The following is a 13,377-nucleotide window of genomic DNA, read 5'->3' as shown; positions in this document are numbered from 1 at the left end:
CCACAGTCAGCCTCAGCCTTTACTATGCTCCACACTTACCCTTTACTATGTTCCACATTCGCCCTTTACTATGCTCCACACTCAGCCTCACCCTTTACAATCTCCACACTCACCGTTTACAATGCTCCAGACTCAGCCTCACCCTTTACAATGCTGCACACTCAGCCTCGCTCTTTACAATGCTCCACAGTCAGTCTCACCCTTTACAAAGCTCCACACTCAACCTCACCCTTTACTATGCTCCACAGTCAGTCTCACCCTTTACAAAGCTCCACACTCAACCTCACCCTTTACTATGCTCCACAGTCAGTCTCACCCTTTACAAAGCTCCACACTCAGCCTCACCCTTTACTATGCTCCACACTCAGCCTCACCTTTTACAATACTCCATTCCTGGTACAGTAATGCCTGTCGACGATTAGGCAAATTTAACACTGCAGTTTCTGGTACACTTTGGAACTCCCTAAAAAAACATGATTGAATGTTGCAGTCAGGACAGACAAAAATAAACAAAAACACTAAAAGAAATGTAACTAGACCAACCACTTGTAAATACTGTGTCTAAAAGAGAAAATCAGAGGCTGTAAATTCTGTTCTTTGGGTAACTCGCTTCCTGACTGCCCAAAGCCTGTCCAAGTCAGAAGTGTGATGGAATATTCTCCACTTGCCTGGATGCAATAACAGCAGCTCCAGTAACACACAAGAGGCTCAACACCATCCAGGACAAAGCAGCCCAATTAATCGGGACCCCATCCACCACCTTAAGCATATGTTCCCTTTACCATTGATGCACAGCAGCAGCACATACCATATACAAGTTACATTGCAGAATCTCATTAAGCCTGCTTCAACAGCACCTTCCAAACCCATGACCTGTACCACCTAGCAGGCAGCAGATGCATGGAAACAGCACCACCTTCAAGTTTCCCTTCAAGTCACTCAACATCTTGATTTGGAACTACATCGCCATTCCTTCATTGTCATTGGGTCAAAATCCTGGAACCCCCTCCCTAACAGCACTACAGGTGTACCTACATTACATGGACTGCAGCGGTTCAAGAAGGCACCACCTTCTCAAGGGTAGTTAGAAATGGGCAATGAATGCTGGCCTAGCCAGTGATGCCCACATACCATGAATGAACAAAATTCATGCAGGTACTGGAAATCAGAAGCAAAAATAGACAATGCCAGAAACTGTCAGCAAGCCAATTAATGTCCACAGAGGGAGAACGGATGAATTGACGTTAACTTTGACCTCCCCTGTTCTCTCCCACAGACGCTAACTGACTTGCTGTGTGTTCTTGTTGACAGGATAGGGTAAAACATCGCTCTCCACGCTCACTCGCCAACTCGCCGCTAGAGAGCGACAGAGGGGCATCAAACAACCGGGAGCTCAAATCGAAGTGTATTGAGCTTCGGCTGTTGGTGCCGGTTAAGTCATTATTTGTAGCATTGAAGCTATTAATTTCTGGAGAGTTTATTCCTACTGAGTACGCGATGGTATAAATAAATAATTGAATATCCAGAGACTAATACAGCTCTGAGTCGGAGCCCACAAGCCTGGACAATACAAAGCTCCCCTATTTTAATTATTATTACTTTAATTACTGTGGCTGTTAGCAACAATCCCAATGTGAGAAATATTATGCATTCTGGTGACTTTTTGAAGGATAGATGATATTACAATATTTCACCGTTACTCATTATTGTTGCACTTAAGAGTCACTTTGCGCACACTATTTTCCATTCTGTTTTCTTCGCTTAAGTTGTTTTACATTTTTACAATTATTATGGTTTTCGTGCGGTTTCCTGGTTTGTGCCAACTCAATGTGGGCGTGGTAACGTTTTCATTTATGGGAGTTGGCTTTGCATCAGTAAATACCCTAAATCTGGCCAGAGGGAACGAGAGGTGGGTAATCTGTTGCAGCATTTATTCTAAACATTGGCTAATCGCAGGCATGTCGTTTATTGTCGGGACTTGACTCACTTTCAAACTTTCTGTTTAAAAACGACATTGGATTTAATATGCAAAGAATACAGTCTGCAGCAAAACAACACCGATAGACAAACAGAAACAAAACTGCGAAGCAATCGTGAGAATTTTGCACAAAGTGTCAGAAAATTTGATTTTACAGAATTATTTCTATTTCTGATTGGTTTTTCCAACAAGAGGATTTGTTTAGTTTTGGGTAGCTTTTTTTTTAAACCTGAAAAACATTTCCCTTTGCAACTAGTGTTGCCGAATTCTGAAAGATGGGCAAGAATTATCAGTCACCCAAGGTTGGGAAAAGTAAAAAAGAAATGATGCCACCATCAAATCCTTTAACGTGCTTAAGGACACTGCCAACAGTGGTCAGTTTACTGTTATCAGTCACTTCTGTTGTGTTTTGCCTACTGCTAAATGTTAAAACGGCAGTGTTGCAAGACAGAGTAAAGCTGTTGGAAAATCAAAAAGGAAGCATTTCACTGCAAGCAATACGAGAGATTTTATGGGACGATGCAAGTTTACTGCCCGTGCTACAGAAAAGAATCGACCAACTTCAAGAGGTAAATAATTAATTATATATGAAATGAAACTGACCGTATAGCAGACCTATCTAGTAACTGAGGCTTAATAATAACCTTTTACTGTCTTAACGTAACTAATTTTCAGGTGTTCTGATGTAGAGTCATACGGACTCGAAGCGTTAACTGTGTTCCTCTCCGCAGATGCTGTCAGACCTGCTGAGTTTTTCCAGCTATCTTTGTTTTTGTTTAATTTTCAGAAGTAATCGGTTTTGCACCATGGCTGGTGTTACCTTTACCTTTGCATTACCTTTCAAACAAGATACCATTTACCCATTGCTTTCTATTAACTCTTGCAAATTGAAAAAAACCACGCTGAGTTTGTCCTCGCAGTTTGTACCTATTCTCATTCCATTCACAATCTGGTTAACTGTAATCATGCAATACTGTTACAATTATGTTTGTACCTAATTTGTGCAACTGCCTTCTTGTCTCGTTATCTGAAAATAAGTGCAGTTAAAACAAAATGTAAGACTGAACATTGAAAATAAATCCAACACGAATTTTCTATATTTTTATCCTTTGTTTCACACTTTAGGTTTCCAATCCTATTAAAACATCCTACGCTTTGTATAAACATTTCCCAAAGAGTATTGTTAGCGAACACTGATTGGAACTTTGCAGCAATTAGATACGGAGATGATCAGATAACATTTGCTATCTCCTGAAAATGAACTGTTCTCTTTCCAGCCATTTGTACACTATCCGATTTACGTATCACGTAGTAGATTCATGACTAAGGTCAGAGCATGTAGAGGTGAGGGGCAAGTAGCAGAATGAATAGCAAATTGTCTACAAACAGAAATCAGAAACAAAAGCTTAAAAGTATTTATTCAGACTGGTGGAAGGTGAGACGTAATGTCCCACAAAGATTGGTGCTGGGGACCAATGTTGTTCACCATTTCCATAAATGATTTAGACTTGGGAATTAGAAGTATAATATCCAAATTGGAGAATACAGCTAATACTGAGGAAGACTGTGACAAAATACAAAACAATGCTAATAAACTTGCAGAATGGCCGAGTAAATAGCAAATTAATTTCAATATAGATAAGTATGAGGTAATGCATTTTGCCAGGAGGGGAAAAGGAGGCCAATTACTCTTTGGAAATTAAGAATCTAAGTGGGGTAATAGAGCAAAGTGCCCTAGGGGCAGAGATTCACAAATCAGTAAAGTTAGCTAGGCAGGTTAGCAAAGCGATATAAAAATGACATTTTTTATAATTTCTGGAGGAGTAGAATTCAGAAGCAGAGGTTATGTTAAACTTCTGGGGAATTTTGGTTAGACCACATTTGGGTTACTGTGCCCAGTTTTGGTTTCCACACTAGGAAAAGGATACTTTTCCTAATTTACTTTTCAGTTTTTATTCATTCTTTGGGTGTGAATGTTCCTGGCAAGACCAGCATTTATTGTACATTCTTAGTTGTCCCTGAGAAGGAAGTAGTGAGCTGCCTTCTTGAACTACTCTATTCCAAAAAGTATAGGTACACCCACAGTGCTGTTAGGGTCAGAGTTCCAGGATTTTGACAGTGAAGTTACGGTGATGTATTTCCAAGTCAGGATGGCGTGTGACTTGATGGAGAACTTCCAGGTGGTGGTGTTCCCATGCATCTGCATGTCCTTCTAGATGGTAGAGGTTGTGGATTTGCAACATGCTGTCAAAGGAGGCTTGGCACTAGAGAAGGTGCTAAAATGATTTACAAGTATGATATCAAAACTGAAAGATTGTACTTATCAGAAAAGACTGAACAGGCTGGAACTCTTTTCCCTAGAAAAGAGAAGGCGGAGAGATGATCTGAGAAAGGTCTTTCAAATTTTGAAGGGATTCTAGAGGGTAAACATATAAAAGTGGGGTAAAATTGGTCAATGTCAGAAGTGTGACCAGAATTTTAGATCCCCCCTGTGGTGGAGCCAGTAAGCCATTGAAATCTCCATTCACTTTGGCAGGACCGGAAGATTCTGCTGGTGTGAGGGGCTGAAAAATTCCGGCCTGTGAAACAGCACCTGACCTTTGCACTGAAGATCACAGAATGGTACTTCAAACCCCTTTTGGATACTTGTCTCCTGGTCTCACGGTCACTTTTATTTGGTTTGAAATTTAAAATCTTGGCAATATTTTCCAAGTCAATGGAATATAAAAACTGGCACAGTGAAAAATCAGCAATCACTTCGCTACAAAGTTATTTCAGGCTGCTAGGGTTGGTCAATTTCATCCTCAAGACATTTCCATTTGTGGGGAGTCCAAAACTAGGAGCCATAAATATAAGATGGTCACTAATAAATTAAGTAAGGAATTCAGAAAAAACTTCTTTACTCAGAGAGTGATTAGAATGTGGAACTTGCTACAACCTGGAATGATTGAAATGAAGAGCGCAGATGCATTTAAGGGGAATCTAAATATGTACATGCGGAGAAAAGGAATAGAATGATATGTTGACGGGGTGAGAGGAAATAAGATGGGAGAACATTTGTGTAGAGCGTATCACCTGCATAGATCTATCGGGTCGAATGGCCTGTGTGTAAATAGTACATAATGTGGTGCCAAGCATTGGCAAGTATGTCTAAAATCCCAATATTCTAATCAGAATAATTTTGTTCTTCAGAAATTATAAGTTAATTCATATTACCACATTTTCTGGGCAGTCATTTTCAGTTGATATTTTCAAATGTTTTCTTAGTTAAAACAATTTGTTTGAAATTACTGTGACTTGTATTTATAAAGTGAAGAAATCTTTTGAAACTAAATGCACTAAAACCTTAAAATGTATGCTAATTGACATATGTATCAAATATACCCATTAGACAGTTAGGTATTTAATGAAATACAAAGCATTACATGGAAATTCTGGTAAGACCTCATCTGTTTTTAACTAACAGAATTGAACACACAACACATGATATTTGCTGAGCACGATAACTATGGATTCAATCCCAGAAGTTCAAAAATTTGATAAATTCCTAAGGCAGAACCACGTTAGTATCTCTTGCCTCATGATTCAGCTTTCAGACCTGAGAATTTTAATCAATCTTGAACTTTGGTTATGTAAGAATAAGATTTCATTTAAATGGGTACCCTTACAATATGTCTGAACCACTTCCAAAATCAGTTCATTAGAAGCTACTCTAACAACAGCACTTCCCAAGTACAGAACAATGAGTAGCTGATTATCAGCACACCACAAAAGTTCTTTTACTCTCACCACAGCACAAACATCATTGAAACTGAGAAGCAATTAAAATAATTTTGAAATTGCACCTTTTCATTCCAGTAAAAGATTGGTATCAAATAGTGAGGTCAGTAGTGTTATGGTGCTAAGTGCTGCCAGTAAGCAGTCAAAGTTCAGATTGCTATGGAGAAAAGAGAGTTGGCACTGTCTAATGCCGATACTAAGACAGGGACACTCCATAATATGAGTATATAATATAATTATATACCTAAGAATAAATATACTAAACAAGCAGCCAACTAAAAAGGAAAGAAAAATAAGGGGTAATTATACAAAACCAAATACAGGAAAACCAAATACAGGAAAAGAAGGTAAGTATAAGAATTTGTTAATGGTTAAAAAGAATACTGGAGATGGAAATAAAAAAGTAGAGCTAAGGATGCTGAGCATCATACTGAAAATGTTCTAATACTAGCTTACAAATAAAAAGTTATCAAATAAGTTAGAAACCTTAAGAATATAAGTGAATGTGAAATTGAAGAGGATAAAATAAATGTTTGAAATATTAAACAAATTTTTAATTATTTGTTTATTTAATTTCTAGAAATGTTCACTAAAGACGCTAAAACTAATTTGCAGTTCAACTTTTGCAGTAAACTAAAGGATTAGGATAATCGCCAGCCAGAAATGTTTAATAAGAAACCCATAGTGTTACAATCTCCAAGGAGACCAATAACTATTAAAAAAAGAAATTCGAACTTCCAGTCAATAGCTGAAAGGATGACATGACAAGATTTCATGTTTTACTGTAACAAAAGATTAAAAGCACTATTGACTAAACACAGACTTTATTGGCAACTTATACTTTAAATGAGACATTCCCCTTTTTCTTTTAGCACAACTGAAAACACACTTCATAGATATACTTTACATTGTCCTTTGAGGAGGCATTCAATTCTCCCAGAACCAGTCCAAAATGATTCTTAGCTCCCGAGGGTTTACTGCTGTTCTTTTCCTTTCTCAGCTTGGGAACTTTTAGCCTTAGAACTGTTGTTCACAGTGATATTCTTTCCCCTGGAGATCCTTCCTCTGGTGCAAGCTGGGCAAATCTTCCAATCTCATTTTAATGCCTAATGAATTCAGTCTTTTCAATCCAAGTGTAAGCTCTCAGCTGCATTCCTGGGTGGTTAATCATAGTTTCTTGCTGCCTATAGCTGCCATCCCTCTCCAAATCCTGGCAGACAAGCTTGTCTGTGAGTTTTCAGTTATAACTTCGACCCTTCCCCTCTCAAAGCCCATCACCATAACAACATGAATTGCAGGGCCTTGTATCTAGACAGAAATGCTGATTAGCTATCCTTGAGACCCTAACCCTCTTTTACCTTGGATGTAAATGTAGACAGTAAAGCACTACTGTTTACAACCCAACATCCTTAACACTTTTCTGGGACTTTGGAGACTCTCAGTCTATCCACTGATGGAGACAATGGCAGCAGCCCGTGCGCTAAGTGTAAAAACCTTGTATCTGCTTCCTGGTAAAACGATCTGGGCCCACTTTAATCTCTAGCATTCAGATCAGTCAGGTTCAATCATTCAGATTCAGAACACTCTTCATTGAACCAAATTGGTTCTCTAACTTGATGGTAATGGTGACATGAGGAATGTACTGGGCAATGAAGTTATGGATTGTGATGGAATACAATTCTTTTGCTGTTGATGGCCCATGGATTACCAGTTTTGAACTGCTAAATCTGTTCTTAATTCATCCTAGTTAGCATAGTGGTAATGCCACACAACACAGTGGTTGGTGTCCTCAATTTGATGTCAGGACTTAGTCTGCACAAGGACTGAGCAGCAGTCACCCCTAACATTACTGTCACGGCCAAATGTACCTGCCACAGTTAGATTGGTAATAATGAGGTTAAATATTCTCTCACCACCTCTCACAAACCTGTTCTGGCAGATGTCTTACAGGACTCGGTCAGCTCTGTGAGTGATGGTGCTATTCTTGTTGATGAATATTGAAGGCCCCATCCACAGTGCATTCTGTGTCCTTGTTACTGTCAGTCCATCCACTAAGTTGTGTTCAATATGGAAGGAGTACTAATGCATCAGCTTGGGGAAAGGAATGCATAGGAGGTAGCCTTGCCCAGGTTTGACGAGAAGCCATGAGACTTGTTGAGGACACACAAGGCCACTTTCACTTGACTGTATACCACTGTGCCCTCACCTCTGATTGGTCTTTCATGCCAGTGGAAGTCTTGGATGTTGCCTAATAGGCATGATTCTGTGATTATGGCAGTGCCAGCCTGGTACTTAAACTAATTTCATTTTGAAAAAAAGGGCTTTTTTGATGCTGTTTATTTCTTTGCCAATTTTCACTCACCAATTCAGAAGGCACAAGCTCCTGTTGAGTTAGTTTTCAAGCACAAACAGTCCTCTCTACATCATCCAAATGGCAAATCTTGATAAGAGTCTAGATCAGGCTTGTCCAACACAGGGCCCATGATCCGGATTGTGGCCCCTGAAGTAATTCTATGTGGCCCCCAGAGCCACTGTTCAAAATGCTGGTCAGACAGATAAGTGAAGTTTAAGAATCTGCAAGGGACTGTTCCTCCAATCACAGGCTGTTCCTTTCCCGCATTTGCTGCTGATAGGCTCACTAGTGGGCCAATGGGGGGAAAGGAAAGACTGTGGGGGGCCTCGGGGGGAATGAGAGGCTCTGGGGGCCACAAGGGAAGGAGAGGCTTCAGGGGCCTCGGGGGGAAAGAGAGGCTGCAGGGGAAGGAGAGATTGCGGGGGGCCTAGGGGGGAAGGAGAGGCTGCAGGGGAAGGAGAGGCTGCGGGGGCCACAAGGGAAGGAGAGGCTTCAGGGGCCTCGGGGGGCAGCAGAGGCTGCGGGGGCCACAGGAGGAAGGAGAGGCGGGGGCCCTAGGGGGGAAGGAGAGGCTGCAGGGGGCCTACGGGGGAAGGAGAGGCTGCGGGGGCCACAGGAGGAAGGAGAGGCGGGGGCCCTAGGGGGGAAGGAGAGGCTGCAGGGGCCACGGGGGAAGGAGAGCCTGCAGGGGAAGGAGAGGCTGCGGGGGCCACGGGGGGGAAGGAGAGCCTGCAGGGGAAAGAGAGGCTGCAGGGGCCACGGGGGGGAAGGAGAGCCTGCAGGGGAAGGAGAGGCTGCAGGGGCCACGGGGGGGAAGGAGAGCCTGCAGGGGAAGGAGAGGCTGCGGGGGCCACGGGGGGGAAGGAGAGCCTGCAGGGGAAGGAGAGGCTGCGGGGGAAGGAGAGGCTGCGGGAGCCTGGCACTGAAGCAGTGGCTGCAAGGCCTAGTGGAGACCACAACTGGGGTGGGGGTAAAGGCCAGCTGGTGTGTGAGAGAGAGAGTGAATGTGAGATAGAGGGAATGTGTGTGTGTGTGTGTGTGTGTGTGTGTGTGTGTGTGTGTCTGGCTCACTCCCAGTCTCAGAATTCTCACTCACCCTCATCCCCACAAACCAACATATAATCACACCCACTCAGACAGTGGGTGAGGGTGAGTGACTGAACGCCCGATACTGGGAATGATCCAGACACACACACTCTGACCATCCCACTCTGATGGTCACCTTTATTAATTGCTTATTCTTCAATTATCAATTTATTGCTTTGACATTATTTTTGCTTAGCAAGTTGTTTCTTTTCTTCATACTCAACTTTTTTTACTCAACGGAATTTCTATTCTTTAGTATAAAAGTTAAAGAAGGCTTAATGCAAATTCTGTTTAGTGACAAAAATGTCAAGGGCAGGATGTGGTTGAATAATGTAAAGTAAAGATTAGAATATTGTGTAGCATTTCTTTTCCCTGCACCCTTTTATTTGCCTGGGTATTTGGAGTAACAATGAGCAGCCTGTGCTGTTCCCCTGTGAGTACCTAATATGAGCAATAGACAGAGGGGGAGCAAAACATTTTAAAATTTTTGGTAAATGTGGAAAGCGCTATACATTTTTCAGCATCATCTTTATCCTTTACAAAAACTCTTATTGGGATAAGGCTCAGTAGAAAAAACGGTACCTGGATTGTATTCAGGCCAAAAATCAATATAGTTTCAGGTTCCATCCCTCAGCTGTTTCAAGTTACCTAATCTTAGCCAAGAATAAAATAAAAAATATCTGGTTGTAATTAGGATTGAATTAAATTAAACCTCTCATGCAACTACCTTTTTGAATCACAGCAAGCCAGGTCCCCAGCCTTCCCACACCACCTATATGGCTTTAAGTAAAGCCACAAATGACATTTAATTTTCTGATTCTGATGTAATACCACTGTTGTCCTCCTGGACCTTTCTGCAACCTGATCGCACCCCCATTCTCCTCCATTGCCATCATCTCAGTGGGATTGCCCTCATTTGGATTATGGCCAGGAAATCTCCAGGAATGACTTCTCTTCTCTTCCATGCAGCATCAAGAGTTCCCCAAAGATCCATCCTTGGTCCTAATAATCTTCATCTACATCCCTCCTGACTCCTCCACTGCCCTTAGGTTTTCAAACTGGTTCCCCAACATTCAGTCTTGGAAGGTGGCAATTTTCCCAGATGACTATTGGAAAGACATTGGGCAGAATTTTTCTGTCGGCGATTTGGGGGCGGTTCCCACTTGCCAATGCGAAAATGACACGGGATGACGTTGGGAGGAACCCCCAACATCACGCTGCCCCATTTAAATCTTCAGGAAGGCGAGCAGACAGCGCGATCAGCTGTCCGCCCACCGACCTGTCAATGGCCAATTGAGGCCATTGACAGGATAATTAAGCCAATTAAAGGCCCTGCCCGTCCAACCTTAAGGCTGGCGGGTAGGCCAGGAGCCCCAGTGGGCTTCTGAAAAAATATGAAACCTCATCCACTGGTGAGATGAGGTTTCATGTCTGTTTTTGAAAACTTTAATAAAGTTTATGTGACATTTATTAACATGTCCATCTCGTGTGACATTGTCACATGAGGGGGGGGCATGTTAATTTTTTTTTATTTTTCTATTTTTGAAGTTTGAAACACTGTCAGTGATCCCTTAAGACAGCACTTAGACTCAGGGAGATGTGCGCTCTTTCGTGTGCATGCGTGAAAGTGCGCACTCTGACAGTTGGGTAATCCCTACACCCCCGCACAGGAAGCGCATAGCGCTTCCCATCGGGTGGCCTGCTGGGCAGGCTTTAATTGGCCCGCCCACTTAAAATGGCAGGGGCGCCCGTTTCGGCGGCGGCGATCACCTGCCCGCCCGCCACAGAGCCGATGGGGCCCACCCGCCCATCAAGGGCAAAATTCTGCCCATTATTTTTGTTTTCTGCCACAAACTGCACCCCCGCCCCAGTTTCTCTCTCAGATTGTACCACATGGCACTTTTTGACCTGAAGTGTGCTTCTGACCCAAATCTTCTCCATCCTAGAGACCACTTAGTACCAATCCTCGCCTTTGCCCTACCTTAACCCACTTGTTGCTGAAATCCTCATTTAAGCCTCTGTCACTTCCACACTTGACTTTTCCAGAGTTCCTTTAGCAAGCCTTCCATTCTTTCACTACTTGAACTCATCCAGAACTCCTACCTCACACCAAATAATGCTCATCCTTCACCATTGTTCTCAGTGACATTCATTGTTCCAGCACCTGGACTATAAAACTCTCATCTTCGTTTTTGAATTTATCTGTGGCCTCACCCAATCTCTGTAACCTTTTCTTGCACTGCAACCCTCTGAACTCTCCATCCCTCTGACTTTGGCTCTTGTGTGTGCCTATTTCATTTGCTCCACCATTGCTGGATATGTTTCCAGTCACCTACGTCCTACAATTCGGACATCCTTCTCTAAACCCTTCTGTCTATCTACCACTTCCTTCTCCTTTAAGAACATTTCAAAATTCATCTTTTTGACCTATCTTTCAGTTACCCCTTCTAATATCTTTTTCTTTCCACCTTTAGACTACTACCTCTGGACTCTCCCATGGATCTGTCCTCTCCTCATCTGTATACTGCTCTTCAGCAACAGTATCGGAAAACATGGGTAAACTTTCACTTTTAAACTGATGACACCCTTTCTAACATTCCCCTACCTCTGTATTGTCCAACTGTTTATCCGATATACAATCTTAGATCCACAAATTCCTCCAGTTAAACAATGCGAAGACTGAAGCCATCATCTTCACACCACAAACTCTAATCTCACCATCCGCAGCCTCTACAGTTGTACCAAACTGTTTACATCCTCAGCATACTTTTGGCCTCCAAGATGAGTTTCCAATCGAATATGCTATCCATCGCAAAGATGGACTTCCTCGGACCTCTATAGCATACCCCGACTTAAATCCTGCCTCAACCTATTTTCAATTGAAACCCTCATCCATGCCTTTGTCAGCTCCAGAATTGACTATCCCAATGTTCTCCTGGCCAGCCTCCCATTCTCCACTCTCTGTAAATTTCAACTCATTAAAAACTCTGCTGCCTGTAAACTATCCTGCACCAAATTTTGCTCACCTATCACACCTACCCTTGCTGACCTCGTGGGACAAGGTAGAAGGCTCTTTCAGAGAGCCATTGCAGACTCAATGGGCTGAATGGCCTCCTTCAGCACAGTATAGGCTCTGCGATTCTGTGGCATTGGCTCCTGATCCTCAAAATATGTAATGTAAAATGATCATCTTTATGTTGAAATCATCTTGTGACCTTACACTTCCTTATCTCCATAACTTTCTCCAGCCCTACACTGTCCATTTCCCCCACTGGTGGCCAAGACTTCACCTGTCTACACCTACGCTCTGAAGTTCCCGCCCTAAACAAAACTGCCTTTCCATTTACCTCTGTTCCTTTAAGGACATTCTTAAAACCCATCTCTTTGAAAAACTTTTTGGTCACTCTTCCTTTATCACCTGCTTTGTCTTCACATCCATTTGTGTCTGTTAAGCCTGCGAAGCTCTTTGAGATGTTTTTTCTACATTAGAGATACTATTTATTTGCAAGTTGTTATTGCTCTTTACTTTGACATCACTTTCTTTATTGTGCCCCTGCGCAGCATCTTGGCATAGCTCTCATGTTAAACACAGTGTATAATTGCAAGTGTTGATGATTCTTCAATTTTTGGGTTTGTTAGATGGAAGCTTTCTTCAAATCAGCAGCGAGTGCTTTCAAGTTGCCACTGACTGCAATATCTGGGCCAAAATAAATATTTAAGTTACACCAAAGCACCGCTAAGCTGTTTAAAGAACACAGTGAAAAGCTGACCATTGCTGACTAGCAATTTAACAATCTGACCAGTAAACTAAGTAAAAGCCCCGATGTGCTGCACACCAAATGTTAGAAATATGGAAGGTGAGTGCCTACACAGCAACTAAGTTGGTTTTACACAGTTTTACTAATCAACTGTTAATTTGCTGCTCAGCTACTCTACAATACTGCACACCTGCAATAGGAACACTGAATAGTTCTCTACTCAGAGTGCTGGCTTGGTACTTGTGGGTTTGTTACACATTAAGATTTATTCTTGCTATTTTCTCCCACTTTATCATTGCTCTCAGCTGGTTAACAATACTGACAGACTAGCTGTGTAGTAGATAAAACTAGGTGAAGGTGAATAACCGAGCTGCAAATGAAATGCAAATAAGTGTGAAAAAGATTTCTGATGACTGAGCAAT

General features: G+C 42.1%; 1 protein-coding gene across 4 annotated transcripts in view; it reads left to right on the top strand.

Annotated features, from left to right (window-relative positions):
- The first annotated feature begins 1,836 nt into the window (after positions 1-1,836).
- Positions 1,837-13,377, top strand: part of LOC121280769 (collagen alpha-1(XXIII) chain-like) — a 275,471-nt gene continuing 263,930 nt past the window's right edge. The window contains exon 1 of one of the 4 annotated variants that reach the window (XM_041192944.1): positions 1,837-2,547. In XM_041192944.1, coding sequence (XP_041048878.1) covers positions 2,254-2,547 — 294 coding nt within the window. In that variant the 5' untranslated portion in view covers positions 1,837-2,253. The remainder of the gene's footprint in view (positions 2,548-13,377) is intronic. The other 3 variants (XM_041192942.1, XM_041192945.1, XM_041192943.1) reach the window with 3 other exon arrangements.

Source organism: Carcharodon carcharias, chromosome 8, assembly GCF_017639515.1.
Source record: "Carcharodon carcharias isolate sCarCar2 chromosome 8, sCarCar2.pri, whole genome shotgun sequence".
NCBI lineage: Eukaryota > Metazoa > Chordata > Chondrichthyes > Lamniformes > Lamnidae > Carcharodon > Carcharodon carcharias.
This window is presented reverse-complemented; position numbering and strand designations above follow the sequence as displayed.